Raw genomic sequence first — 14,749 nt, 5'->3', positions numbered from 1 at the left:
TGGGTCCATGCTTCGAGAGGGATAAGGAATAGGAAAAAAAAAAGAAAGAAAAAGAAAAGAATAGGAAAGCTTCCAATGGAGGGGATAGGAATATGGGTCTCTGGTGGTGGGAATTGTGCGGAATTGTACCCCTCTTATCCTACAGTCTCGTTGATCATTATTACATCAATAAAAATAACAAAGAAAAGAAATAGTGAAAAGAAGAAAATGTTTCAGTCACTAAATTCCAACCACTCCATTGACAATAATGCTACAAGTTCAAGATTCAGATAGGTTATTTCTTTATTATATATTTTAAATAGAGCAATCAATTTTTCTTCTCAGTTTCCACATCTGCAAAATGTTTCAACTGTTTTTTATTCTCTATATACGATTACTGTAAGGAATAAATGTAGAACATTTGGAAATGTTCAGGAATATTACTGTAGTCTAATTTTAGTGAGGTCAGTAGCAAAGATTGAAAATACAAATGCTGAAAAGGAAGGATGAGCCATTTGAATATGATGTGCATTTCTGTCATTTATTATCCAGAACTCTTGAAGGATAAAGAATTATAGTAGACACCATTAGCAATTAAACGTAACAATGGTATTGATGTTAGCTTTTTGTTCATATAATTATTGGCCCAGAATATCATGAGATGTTACTGACCAAACCAGTGATGTGGATGTATATTATGTGTGTACAAATTATATATGATACACCTTCTGCATCCCACAAGGACCCTGGGTCCATACTCCCAGAGGGATAAAGAATAGGAAAGCTATCAGGGGAGGGGATGGGATACAGAGTTCTGGTGGTGGGCATTGTGTGGAGTTGTACCTCTCTTATCCTATGGTTTTTGTCAGTGTTTCCTTTTTATAAATAAAAATAATAAAAATCTAAATTATATGACAAACGGACACAGTAATCAGTTAGTTCAGTATTCATCATCATAGTGATCTTAATAAAAATATCACATGAAAAAGAAAAATCACCCCCCCCCCCAATTCTACTTTCACTCTTTGTTTCCTCCCAAGTGGTTCTTTTATCTTAAGGGTAAAGTAGGAGAGTTAGTAATTGTTGCCAAGATTTGACAAGCATGCAGGAATCGGAATGCTGCAGTGGGAGAGGACAGAACATATTGCTTGATGTGTTTGTGCAGACAGTTCACAGAGGGTGACAAGGTGGCGTCATAAATGATGATTTCATTAGAATCTAAAGGGAATGAAGGTGCTAAGGGAGGCTGAGCAGTGCGTTTTCCCCAGTTCCGAGACTCCTAAGCCAAGAGCATGCTCAGTATATTTGAAAAGCAGCAAGGAAGGCAGTGCGGGCAAATGGGACAGAACCAGAAGCAAAATGACCCCAGGTTTTCACTCAGATTTAACTTAAAGTTCCACAGTAAGAGAAACTAGGAAAGAGCTTTGTAGCTTCCAAGACTAGGCTTTTATCTCCTCTGGAGAAACTACTTGAAGGATCGCATCTTAGAATGTGATTCTTCTTCTCTATCTGCCACTTTTTTAGGGGAAATGATTGACAAGGTATGTTTTCACTGGTGTACAGTTTCATAGCTCCCCGTTATAGGGGTCAGCACAGCACACCCTCCGCTAACTCGTCGTCTTCTTCCACCGTAGGACACTAAGTCCCTATCCACCTTCCCTCCCCCTCCTCCTTTCCCACTTGACTGTCAGTCTTTCAAGCTGTGAGTGATACACTCCTCTTATGTATATCAGCGATGTGTTCTTGAGGGTCAGCTTTATGTGGTCACTTATGTCACGAGTGACATGCTTCTCTGACAGTTTGACACTGTAGTTTGGTTGGAAGTAGCTTAGACGTCGCAAATGATGCCAACTCTTCGCTTACCAAGGTGTTTACTATAATGGCATGGTGCAAGATTTTGTAGTCATGATCACCAAGAATCCTGCAGCCTCCATTCATGGTAGACATATTAGTTGACATGTATCTCATGTTCTGAACTTTCCCCTCTCAGCTTAAATTTAAAGGAAGAACAAACAAACAAACAATTCTCTGTCTGATAATAGTTTTGCAGTCATCATTACCCACTGTCTGGAATTAATATATGGCATTACTTTAGGGGTAGTTGGATTAATTATTTAACTGTCATAGGTGGATTCAGAATGACGTGATCTTGCTGCAGTGTATAGACATTTAAAGTTAATTAGAAGCAAGTTACTTATTGGATACATATCTCTGGTTATGCGAGGGCTCCCGATGGCTAGGGCAGGTGGATGTCCATAACGGTCATATTGGTTATAAATCCTTTGATTTGTGTAGACTTTCAGGTGGAGCTTCTTTTGGATAAACTCAAGCAAAAAGGAGCAATTCGACGAGCCCTGTTTCTCCATAACAGGTCCCCAGGTCACTCCAAGAATATGACCATTGCAAGGGGGGGACAGATGCAGTGTGAGGAGCTGATAGCCTATCTGCGGGTAAGAGATGCTTTTGTCTGCTCTGTTAGCTCGCCCTTTGCTCATGATCATTTTTCTAACCTAAATGAGCGTTCCCTTCCTATGAAATGTTGTGTGCTAATTGCAACGTGTAAAATATGCTTGAGGAAGTTGAGCTTTGTCTTAAGGCATCCAACCTGAGGCAGGGAGATGGCTTACCTGGTAGAAAAAATGTATCCAACTTGAGTAAACTCCTGACTGACTAGAAATTCCCGGGAGCCGGGCGGTGGCACAGCGGGTTAAGTGCATGTGGTGTGAAGCACAAGGACCGGTGTAAGGATCCCAGTTCAAGCCCCCGGCTCCCCACCTGCAGGGGGGTAGCTTCACAAGCAGTGAAGAAGGTCTGCAGGTGTCTGTCTTTCTCTTCTCCTCTCTGTCTCCCCTCCTCTCTTGATTTCTCTCTGTTCTATCCGGCAACAACAATAATAACAATGAGGACAATAAACAACAAGGGCAACAAAAAGGAAAAAAAATTGAAAGTTAAAAAAAAAAAAGAAATTCTCAATGGTTTTATCTTCTCCAGCATTACAGCTTAATAAATTGTGACAAGCACATTGGTTAAATATCACTTAACACTGAAGACAATGAAATAAATATTCAGGGTCTAAACAAAACACCACGGGCTAGCTAAGGCCTATGAGTTGGAAGCACAAGTGTGGACTTGGGCTGCAGGGGATGGAGCCTGGGGAGAGAATGAGCTGTAATTACACAGTAACTGCAGACAACACAGGGAGTCTGACACACGTGGGGAATTGCTTTTTATTCCAAGGCTCTTACCCGAGCTTCCTGTTTTAGGTTTAGACAACCTGGTGCTGTGAGTAAACCTAGACAAAACAGGGAAATTCTTGAAAAAGCAGAAAAGAATTGCCATTAAAAAGACTATAAAACTTGTGAATATTTCCATAATCATTTTAAGAAATCAAACTGGCAGTTAAAACTGTATATACAAAGGGGACACAAAGTCCAACGAGGTTTATAGGAATTATCTTTTTAAAATTTTTTTTAAACTATATTTATTGGATAGAGACAGCCAGAAATCAAGAGGGAAGGGGGTGGTAGAGAGGGAGAGAGACAGGGAGACGCCTGCAGCCCTACTTCACCCCTTGCAAAGCTTTGCCCCTGCAGGTAAAGCTTTTACCCAGGACCTGGCACATTGTAACCCATACACTCAGCCAGGTGCGCCACCATCCAGCCCCCCACCAGGCTGTCTCTGTCATACTGTCAAGAGAGAAACAGTCCATTCTTAATCTCTTCAAAACCACAGGAAAAAAAATAATAATCATTTCCAGTTCCTTCTATGAAGTAAGTATAATTGACAACCAGACTCAAAGATATCAGATAGTACAAACAAGGGGAGAATTTCCTCACATTTCTACAGAAAGATATAAATGTAAAAAATTACTAAACAAGTGTAAGCTAACTAAGCCCTGCATGTTTGTTAAACAAATAAATAAATAGAATAAGCAGACAAGGGGGTCGGGCGGTAGTGCAGCAGGTTAAGCGCAGGTGGCGCAAAGCGCAAGGACCGGCTTAAGGATCCCGGTTCAAGCCCCCCGGCTCCCCACCTGCAGGGGGGTCACTTCACAATCGGCAAAGCAGGTCTGCAGGTGTCTGTCTTTCTCTCCCCCTCTCTGTCTTCCTCATCTCTCTCCATTTCTCTCTGTCCTATTCAACAGCATCATTGTCAACAATAACAATAATGACAACAACAAGGGCTGTAACAACAAAAAAAGGAATAAGCAGACAAGTATGAGTTTATCATAGTGTAGGTCAACATTAACTATATGAACGTGTAGGGGACTCAGTGATGACACACCCAGGTGAGGGCACAGGTAACTGAGGGACCCAAGTTCACCACCCACAGCGAGGAAGCTTCGTGAGTGAAGCAGGTCTGCATGTGTTCCTCTTTCTCTTCCTCTCTATCTTCTCCTCCCCTCCTAGTTTCTCTCTGTCCTATCTGAAAACAAACAAACAAACAAAAAACAATAACAATAAAAAAACATGGAAATGTGACAATACATAGACTAGAGAAGAAAAAACATGACCATCATATATAAGTGCAGAAAAAAATTTTCCTTTTGATTCAGTCGTTTCATTTTCATTAATGAATTACATCTGCTTAAATTTCTGACTTAAGTAAACAAGATAAATACCTCAGGTTATAACCGTGAAGAAATAAACGGCTTACATTAACTTGACAAAGTATACAGTGCTGATGGGCAGGGTAAGTTGTTCAGAAGACATAGGAAAATATATCATATTATAGAGCTGACAGTGTACAAGCCTGTTGTAAAATAGCACAGGAGGTCTGGAATGGCAGGAACACCATGTGTGTCTTACAGTAAGATTCTGCCATCGGTGAGGAGGCAATAAATAACCCCTTTATTTATTGGTTAAGTGTGCATATAGCTAAGCCAAGTGTAAACATCTAATCATGTATATAAACACCTTAAAGGTGTACATAACCAAACCAAACTTGTTATCTCCAATTCTAATGATTGTGTCAGATTCTGTGTTTATACTCTGTAAATCCTGACTTATCCCAAGGATATCAGAGAAGGCAGGCATCTTTTAGCATGGAAAGCCTTTGGACTGCTATCTGTGTTTACCCTGATAGAGCCAAACGTCCCTGGAGGCTGGAAACAACTACAGAGAGAGCAAAGAATTTCTGACCAGCTGCTGGTAATAGAGAAATAGGTCACATAAGTGATCAAGGATTGTGAATGACAGGCTCCCAACACTAGTCATGTTGTAGAGACTAATCCTTAAAGCATTTATTCGTAATAGCAAAAGCGAACAACTCAGAAAGCTTTTGACCTAGAGTATGGATAGTGGATTTACCATACGATAAAATGTGACTCAATGACAAAAATCAGTCTTAGTTGCATATACCACAGCAAAGATGAATCTTAGCAGATGCTTTGCATGAAAAGCAAATTGTTGTCATTTTTAAAAATTTCTTTACTGGGGAGTTAATGTTTTACATTCTACAGTAAATACAATAGTTTGTACATGCGTAACATTTCTCAGTTTTCCATATAACAATACAACCCCCACTAGGTCCTCTATCATCCTTCTTGGAGCTGTATTCTCCCCCACCCACCCCAGAGTCTTACTTTGGTGCAATACACCAATTTTTACTCTTCATTTATTTGATAGAAACAGCCAGAAATTGAGAGGAAGGGGGAAATAGAGAGAGAGAGAGAGAGAGGGAGACAGAGAGACACCTACAGCACTGCTTCACCACTTGCAAAGCTTTCTCCGTACAGGTGGGGACCAGGGGCTTGAACCCAGGTCCTTGAATACTATAACCTAAGTGCTCAACCAGGTGTGCCACCACCTGGCTCCAAGACACCATCTTTAAGTAGCTTAATTAACAGTGGGCTTTGGGAAGAAGAAAGAGGTCAGTAAGGATACCAAAAAGGAGGGGTGGGTCAAATAAAATAAAACGAAAGCATGCAAACTTAATTTCTGCCTTCTTTGATGAGTAGATAGTCCTCCATAGGATATATATATATATATATATATATATATATATATATATATATATATTTTTTTTTTTTTTTTTTTTCCATTCAGTCACTGTGGTTTCACCATACCAAGCTGACTTTTTTTTTTTTTCCCAGCTAGAAAGAGGCAAGGGGAAGGAGGGAAAGAAAGCAGAACACCAAAGCTTCCTCCAGTGCAGTAGGGGTTGGGCTCAAACTTGCATTGTGTACTTGACAGAGCAGGTGCACTATTAAGATGAACTGTTTCGCTGACCCTTGTCTTTCAAAGGTAATCTCCATTCTGCTTCCAGGACCTCTCCCATGAAATAACCATTCACCAAAAAATTATTTTGGCACATGGCAGATTTTTGTTTCTCTACACCATATATGTTGTATTATAAAACAACATTTTGTAAGGGTTATTATTGAAATAGTATTTGTATATACTTAAAAAAAATTATTAGCTTTATTTATTGGATAGAGACAGCCAGAAATTGAAAGGAAAGGGGAAAATAGAGAGGGAGAGAGAGACACCTGCAGCCCTACTTCACCACTCATGAAGCTTTTCCCCCTGCAGGTGGGGGCCAGCTGCTCGAACCCAGGTCCTTGTGCACTGTTATCAACCAGGTGTGCCACCACCCGGCCCCTTTTCTATTCTTATGTAAGGTTTTCAGAGAGTTTGGGTAGAACTGGATCAGGAGATGAGTGTAGCTTGTTCACATCGCGAACCTAGGGATTCCTTCAGCTAATTTGACATCATATGTTGGTGTAAATATTGATTTTAACCTTTTCCATTTCCAGGATGAATCTGAATTTAGAGACAAACTGACTCCCATTACAGTTTTTATGGAGTATGGGTTGGATTATAGAACAGCAGCAGATGCAACCGGCTTACAACCTATTTTGAACCAGTTCACTCCTGCCAACATTAGTAAACAGGTATTGTGATATTTACATTTTTTAAAAGGATTTGTTCATTAATGAGAAAGGAGAACGAGAGAGAGAGAGAGGAGGAGGAGAAAAGGAAAGAAAGAAGGGAAGAAAGAAAGAATGAGCATAGGCCTATTTGGGTAACATTTTTGTGTTTGTCTAGGCAAGTTTTATATCCATGTCACCTTGATTTATATTTAGGTTGTAAATGATTGTATATGTATACACACATGCTCAAAATACATGAGTCTTTTTAAATAAAGTAACATAAAATTTCATGACTGTATAAGATTTTTAGAAACTTTTATGGAAACCCTGTGTATTCAAATATTGTATTTTTCTGTTTTTTTTTCCCTAATTTTTATTAGATATTCTGCTTTTAGGTTAATATTTATGCTCTCACAAATTGTTCTCCTCAAATCTAAAGTTGTTATTTCTTTTTTGTCTGATTTCCTAAGATCTCAGTTTCCCATAGACTTTTTTTGTTTGTAATTTGAGGTTATCTTGACCACAACATAAGGCGAATGAAAAAATGTTTTAAAGATTTTTGAAGTTTTTCTATTATAGCACTTTATTTTGAACATAAATAATTGTAATACACCTGTTACTTTCTGCTACTTACTAATGTAGAATTTGTGAGCATAGTTTGTTAGTTCCTGTTCTTTTATATGTACTTTTTTCATGAACACAGTATTATGCTGATTAATAATTTAATTGTGAACATCTGAGGTCTCTCAGGGTCTGTCATTCAATTGTACACTCTAAAGCCAGTTAACTACTTATCCCTTTCCATATGTGTTTTGATATAAGGATTATGATTGTGTTCTCCTTTTAGTTTCAGAATTTTAAAATACCATTTATTAGTGTGACTATGACTTTTCATTAGCCGACGGGAACCACCTAGCTCTTTAAAATCAGTACGGTTGGTTGAAAAATAGCAGATCCAGTTAGGCCCACTTTGGAAAGCCTGTGAGGGAAATGAAACTTTAGTATTTAACTGCCTTTTATCCTCTCCTCCCACTCTCTTTCTCCATGATCTGAATCCATTGTTTGGTTGGTCCTTGCCTCTCTTGCCCTGCTTCTGTTTCCATAGTGACATTGTTTACTTTTAAGCTTTTTTTTTTTTTTTTTTTTTTGGTCCTACATTTTTGGCTTTTTTATTTTCTTTTCTATAGTAATTATCCCCCCCCACTGGTCTTTTTTTTTTTTTTTTTTTCTTTATTGGGGGATTAATGATTTACAGTCAACAGTAAAATATAGTAGTTTGTACATGTATAACGCTTTTTAGTTTTCTTTTTTCTTTGCCTTCAGGGTTATTGCTGGGGCTCAGTGCCTACACTGCAAATCCACTGCTCCTTGAGGCTATTTTTTTCCTTTTGTTGCCCTTGTTGATCATTGTTACTATTATTGTTGTTATTGCTGTCGTTGTTGTTGGATAGGATAGAGAGAAATGGAGAGAGGAGGGGAAGACAGAGAGGGGGAGAGAAAGACAGACACCTGCAGACCTGCTTCACCGCCTGGGAAGCGACTCCCCTGCAGGTGGGGAGCCGGAGGCTCGAACCAGGATCCTTATGCCGGTCCTTATGCTTAGCAACATGTGCGCTTAGCCAGCTGCGCTGCCTACCGCCTGGCCGCCCCTTCTTCCCTTCTTACGTTTGAGTAGCTACCCTACCTATTTAGAAATAATCCAGCTGCCAGTGACAGGGGAGCTGAAGCACCCTGCAGGCACATAGTACTGTGTGCTGGGACTGGTCCAGCCCCACTACAGGGGGAAGCTTCATGAGCAGTGAAGCAGTGCTGTCGGCGTCTCTCGCCTGTCTGTCGGCCTCTCTATTTCTTTCTTCCCTCTCAATATCTTTGTCTCTATTAAAAGAAAAAAAATGGCTGCAAGGAGTGGTGGGTTTGCTGTGCAGATACTGAGCACTAGCAATAACCTGGTGCTAATGAAACTTGCTTTAAATTTTTTTTTAATTTCCTTTTGTTGACCTTGTTGTTTTATTGTTGTTGTTATTGATGTCGTCGTCATTGGATAGGACAGAGAAATGGAGAGAGGAGGGGAAGAGAGAGAGGGAGGAGAGAAAGACAGACACCTGCAGACCTGCTTCACCGCCTGTGAAGCGACTCCCCTGCAGGTGGGGAGCCGGGGGCTTGAACCGGGATTCCTACGCTCCTTGCGCTTTGCGCCACGTGCGCTTAACCCGCTGTACTACCGCCTGACTCCCGAAACTTTTTAATTAAAAAAAAAATAAACAGCCATGAGCCTTTCTTATCAGATATGTAAGCTGAGGGGTTATCTCCGAGTATGCTCATATGAGTTTTCTCACATATTCATGTGTTCATTCATATTCACTGCACGCTCAGACTGTTGTCATCTGTTCATGTACAAAATTAACATTTTTTTTCTAGGCACATATTCTCCTTGACTGTGGTGAAGACAATGTTTGTAAACCCAAACTGGAAGTTTCTGTAGATAGGTAAGTTTTGCTCCAAACACTAGATAGTGCAATATGAAATTTAATGGAAGAGCCCAATGTTTCTATTTAAAGAAATAGATCTGATGAAAAATTAATTTAATGCGTAGCGGGGACGGCCATTTTTGGCTAGCTCCACGTGGCCTGAACCGCTGCGTTCTCACCCAACCCTGAGGTGCCAGTGCGAATAAAGGATTGTGTTCCCTCTTCTCTTGGACTTTATCTCCTCCGCATCCCGCCGCCAGAAAGCGACACCTAAGGCTTGAGTAACCAGGCCAGAACTAGGACTTTGAGGATAGACATATCCTTGATTAGCAGGAAGATAAATGTAAAGGAACTTTCTTAGTCACTGAACATGCTCAGCCAGAGTACGTCTGACACTGTTGAGTTCTTGTGCGAACATGATCAACAAATACCCAAATGTGCGTAGGGTGAGAGAAGTGAGCAGTGGGAAGGTGCCACACCTGTCTGGCCAGATAGGCAGGCCACGACCGCGGTGTGACAAAACAGTGCGGGTGACCTGGTTAGGGAACCGGACAGGGGCCTTACAAGCTCCTGTACGGTAGACCGTACCCAAGATAGGTGGTGGACAGAAGCCTGGATATTTGTGTGGACGGATCTCTGGGTCTCCCGGTTGGCGGAAAGGCCTTGGAGGGCTAGGTGGACTTGGTTTTGCTTCTGAAAGCTTACTGTTGTTGTTTATCATGCTTTATGTAGGCCACCCAGGGAATGTCCAGGAGACTCCGGAGACGCTTACAGTGCAACCCCCCAAGTCTAGTCTGGACATTCCAGATGAGACCCCACTGGATGAAAAGCCCCTTACAACAGTAAATCCCAGCACTTCAAGCCCCAATGACTTGGCTATCCAGGTTGAGCAAGGACTGAGCACTATTCTCAGAAATATTACATTTAATCATACAGACAATGGTCTTTTAGCTTTCCCAGGAAACATGTTACATAACAACCCTGAAATGCACCTACATATTGTCTTAGGTAGGTTACAGGAAAGTGAGCTTGGCTTAAAGATCAGAGCAAGGCGCCGTGTTCCCACTAGTGCCCCCCCCCCCATTCTGGGTATTAAGGTCCAGTGCTTAAAAGGAGAAAAAATAGCCCTTTAGATAAATGAGAGCAGTGAAAGCATTTAGTTCTTACTGATAAATTGACTTTTGTCTAAAACCAAAAAGATGTGGTTAATAACCCATAAAAAAACAGTATGGCTGTGCTTTCGTTTTGTTGGTAGTTGTATGCCTTCAGTTCCTCCTGTCTGTGTTACTTATAAAAAATGTACCCTGCGTACTTTGTGGTCAACTGACTTGGCCAGCTTTTGATTTATGCTTCTTTGTTATGCTATTATAAAAAGAATCTCTATATCAGTAAAAGATTGCAGCAGCATTGAAACTCATGTGTCTCAGTGTTGTCTGTCGCGCCAAATCCACCTCCCACCTATAAGTCTCATTCTCCCTAGATCGGCCTGCTGAGCCCCCAGTTGGGTGGTCGGCGGCAGGAAGGAACACGGGGAAAATCCTTAAAATAGTCCCCTAAAAAAAAAAAAAAGAAAAATTAATTTAATGGAAATGCATTCAACTAGCTTATAGTAGTAAAACGTAGACACCGTTGTGAGAATCATAGGGAATTTGTCAATGCATACAAAGAAGTAAGAAAGCGCTTCAGGGCCTTAGAGATGACCTTAGATGTAGAGTACAGGACTTGCATGCCTGAGGCCCCTGGTTCGTTCCCTGCCACAGCTATATGCCAGTATTGAATGGTACCTTGGTTTCTCTCCCTTTCACATGAATAAGTCAAATAAGAGTCATTTGCTGTGGTCCGGGAGGTGGCGCAGTAGATAGGGCATTGGATTCTCAACCATGAGGTCCTGAGTTCGATCCCCGGCAGCACATGTACCAGAGTGATGTCTGGTTCTTTCTCTCCTCCTGTCTTTCTCATGAATAAATAAATTCTTTAAAAAAAATAAGAGTCATTTGCTTTAGTATTAATGAGACTGCTTGAGTAATAGACACGAGTGATTCGTAACAGACTAATGGCATTTCTTTTACTGAGGACAAACACTGGGTTTGCAGTCAGTGTTCTGTGCTATTTCTGGTTTCCTCTTGAGTTGTGAACTAGTAGCCAAACACCGTGAGGCATTGTTGGACATGTCGGTGTGGTCTGCTTTTTATCTCCTGTTTCTTTGAACAGTCCTGCTCTCAGCATGAAGTCCTTTTTCACTGTCTTGATTTGTGTTACCTTGCAGTGATCAAAAGAAGATCTATATTGGAGATGACAACCCACTGACATTGATTGTTAAGGCTCAGAATCAAGGAGAAGGTGCCTATGAAGCCGAGCTTATTGTTTCTATTCCCCCACAGGCCGATTTCATTGGGGTTGTTCGCAACAGTGAGGTAATAAGCAAGCTGTCTCTTTAAAAATTGAAATGCACTCATCATTTCATGACTGTTAATGAGCTTCTCCCCTACTTAGTGCAATATAAGCTTAGCCATTCTACCGAAGGCTAAACTGACAGACAGTAAAGTGCCTGTCCTACATAATTCCTTTCCAGCTACACTTTTACAATTGCTGCCTACGTGCCTGAAAATAAGACCTAAGCTTGTCCATCAATTATTTTATGATAGGTAATATAATTATGCATCTAAGTCTTCTAGGGATCTTTCAGAAACGCTCTGTCATTTACCTGTGGCAATTATACATAATTTTGGCCTGCCTCTCTCTTTCCCTCCATTTACTCGAATAAATGTATTTGCTTTGTAAAACAAGAAACCCAGACATCCAACCTGTGTGGTATTGTCTAAGAACTTCATAGCCTTACGGCTTCTGCTTTTATTCGGTCATTCATTCATTTGTATTTCTTTCAATCCTTTTTCTTTGTCTATCCAAGACCTTAGCAAGACTTTCCTGTGCATTTAAGACGGAAAATCAGACCCGGCAGGTGGTGTGTGACCTTGGAAATCCAATGAAAGCCGGGACTCAGGTACTGTATTTTGTCATCTCATTTTTTATTTGTGATTACAAGTTTGTAAGTTTAAGCGTGGGAGTCAGGCGGTAGCACAGCAGGTTAAGCGCAGGTGGCGCAAAGTCAAGGAACGGCATAAGGATCCCGGTTCCAACCCCGGCTCCCCACCTGCAGGGGGTCACTTTGCAAATGGTGAAGCAGGCCTGCAGGTGTCTGTCTGTCTCTCCCCCTCTCTGTCTTCCCCTCCTCTCTCCATTTCTCTCTGTCCTATCCAGCAATGACATTAATAACAACAACAATAATAACTACAACAATAAGGGCAGCAAAAGGGAGTAAATATTAAAATAGTAGTAATAATAATAAAAGATTAAGCGTGTAGTTCGACACGATGTCCACCAACAAAGTTCTGTATTCCCACTCTCCTGCGTCCCAGAGAGAAGCACGATAGCTCTCACAAATCTTACAGTTAGTTTGCTGCCGCCGCTGCTATCTCTTCTCCTCTTCCTTCTCCACCTTTTCCTCCTCTTCTCTTCTCTTCTTCAAGTTCATATGTATCAGTTATCTAGATTCCACATGAGTGAAGCCATATTCTCTTTCATCTCTTTGCTTATTTCACTAAGCATAATCACTTCCAGTGGAACTCAAGAATTTTAATTGAAAAGTGTTTTGTTTTTTCTTTTAAGGCTGATGGCGTGTTTTCATATGTTTGCCTATATATGTTTTTAAATAAAAACTTCAAAATAACCCTTAAATTGATTTGGATTTAGAGTATAATGATTCATAATTTTGTTTGGTTTTGACTAAGATACTAAAAATATTGGGTTGTGCTATTCAGTAAGCGTCTCTTTACTCTGTCTTCAATTCGGTAAAGGAATCAGAGCATGGCTTAAACTAAGGATTTGAAATGGTAACTCTGATATTTCAAACTGATACTTTAATGAATCCTCAGAAGTTACTTTGCAAATACCAAGATTGTGAATCTCGAAGGTGAGATAAGATAGACTCACTAACTGTAAACCCACAAGGTTGCAGACAGAGATCTAATAGCATCTTGGTTGGATAAGACTTCCTTTATATACTGGAGAAGGGAGCCAGGAACTTGAGAAGTGTCCTGTATGGATTGTTTGCAATAAAAATTAGGCAACTGACAGACACCTTGCAGAATTCTTAGTATCAGAAGCACATGGCAGTATATTCCATGTGATTTTTAAGGTAACTGAAAAGTACGTAGTGATAATGTGAACATCTGTGATACTATGAGGACTAAAATGGTTAAGGGTACGCATCTGCAACCAGAAAGAAGCTTTAATGTGCAGCACAGACAGACAACTGTGTTATAGTCATCAAGTGCCAAAATTTTGCTAATAGTAGCAGTTATCCTGACCATAAAAAGAAATAGTTGTGTGATATGAGATACAGTGAATAGCTCATGTGGAAAAAATGCTGCTTTGTCACATGAATGGCTGAGGTTTGAAGGCAGCCCGCACTGCATTGCAGGAAGCTTCAGTGCTGTAGTAACCCCCCTCCCCTTCAAAAAGAGAGAGATTTCACAAGTCAACATTGTTCTAAAATGACCATCTATCATCTTTTTCCACACCCTTCAGCTCTTGGCTGGTCTTCGCTTCAGTGTACACCAGCTGTCAGAGATGGATACTTCTGTGAAATTGATTTACAAATCCAAAGGTACGAAACAACCTTCTGTCAGTAACTACTGAGAAAAAGTTATTTGTTAGCTTTCAGCTGTGCATGCTTAAGGACCCTGGTTCAAGGTCCCCACTTTCCACCTGCAAGGAGGAGTTTCACTAATAGCGCTGCAGTGTCTCTCTTTCCCCTTCTCTATCTCCCCTTTCCCTCTCAATTTCTCTGACTCTATGAGGTAATTGAATAAATACATATTTTAAAAAGACAGTGTCATAATGATCTTCTGTGAGAATTTAAAAATAAAATTTCCACATTGTTGAAAAAAAAGAGTGTCAGCATTAACTGTCGCATTTAAAAAATAAACTTTAATGTTCTTGAATATTATTGAGTAGAATAGACTACTTTTCTTTTGTTTTTTGCCTCCAGGGTTATCGCTGGGGCTCAGTGCCTGCACTACAAATCCATTGCTCCTGGAGGCCATTTTTCCCATTTTGTTGCCTTTGTTGTGCTTGTTGTAGTTTGTATTGTCATAGCTGTTATTTTTTAAATTTTTTAGAATTATTTATTTATTGAATAGAGACAGGTAGAAATCGAGAGGGAAGGGGATGATAGGAGGGAGAGAGACAGAGAGACACCTGCAGCCTGCTTCACCACTTGTGAAGCTTTCCCCCTGAAGATGGGAACCAGGGGATTGAACCTGGGTCCTTGTGCATTATAACATGTGCACTCAACCAGGTGCGCCAACCACCTGGCCCCCCCCATAACTGTTACTGTTGTTGGATAGGACAGAGGAAGGAAATGGAG

The 14,749-nt window shown here is 40.6% G+C and overlaps 1 protein-coding gene across 1 annotated transcript in view; it reads left to right on the top strand.

Moving 5' to 3' along the window:
* The window catches only part of ITGAV (integrin subunit alpha V), a 108,712-nt gene that overhangs the window by 81,449 nt on the left and 12,514 nt on the right, over nt 1–14,749 (top strand). The window contains exons 17-22 of the mRNA XM_060178282.1: nt 2,275–2,429; nt 6,737–6,874; nt 9,272–9,339; nt 11,588–11,735; nt 12,230–12,322; nt 13,909–13,987. Coding sequence (XP_060034265.1) covers nt 2,275–2,429; nt 6,737–6,874; nt 9,272–9,339; nt 11,588–11,735; nt 12,230–12,322; nt 13,909–13,987 — 681 coding nt within the window. The remainder of the gene's footprint in view (nt 1–2,274; nt 2,430–6,736; nt 6,875–9,271; nt 9,340–11,587; nt 11,736–12,229; nt 12,323–13,908; nt 13,988–14,749) is intronic.

Source organism: Erinaceus europaeus, chromosome 18 (assembly GCF_950295315.1).
Source record: "Erinaceus europaeus chromosome 18, mEriEur2.1, whole genome shotgun sequence".
Lineage (NCBI taxonomy): Eukaryota > Metazoa > Chordata > Mammalia > Eulipotyphla > Erinaceidae > Erinaceus > Erinaceus europaeus.
This window is presented reverse-complemented; position numbering and strand designations above follow the sequence as displayed.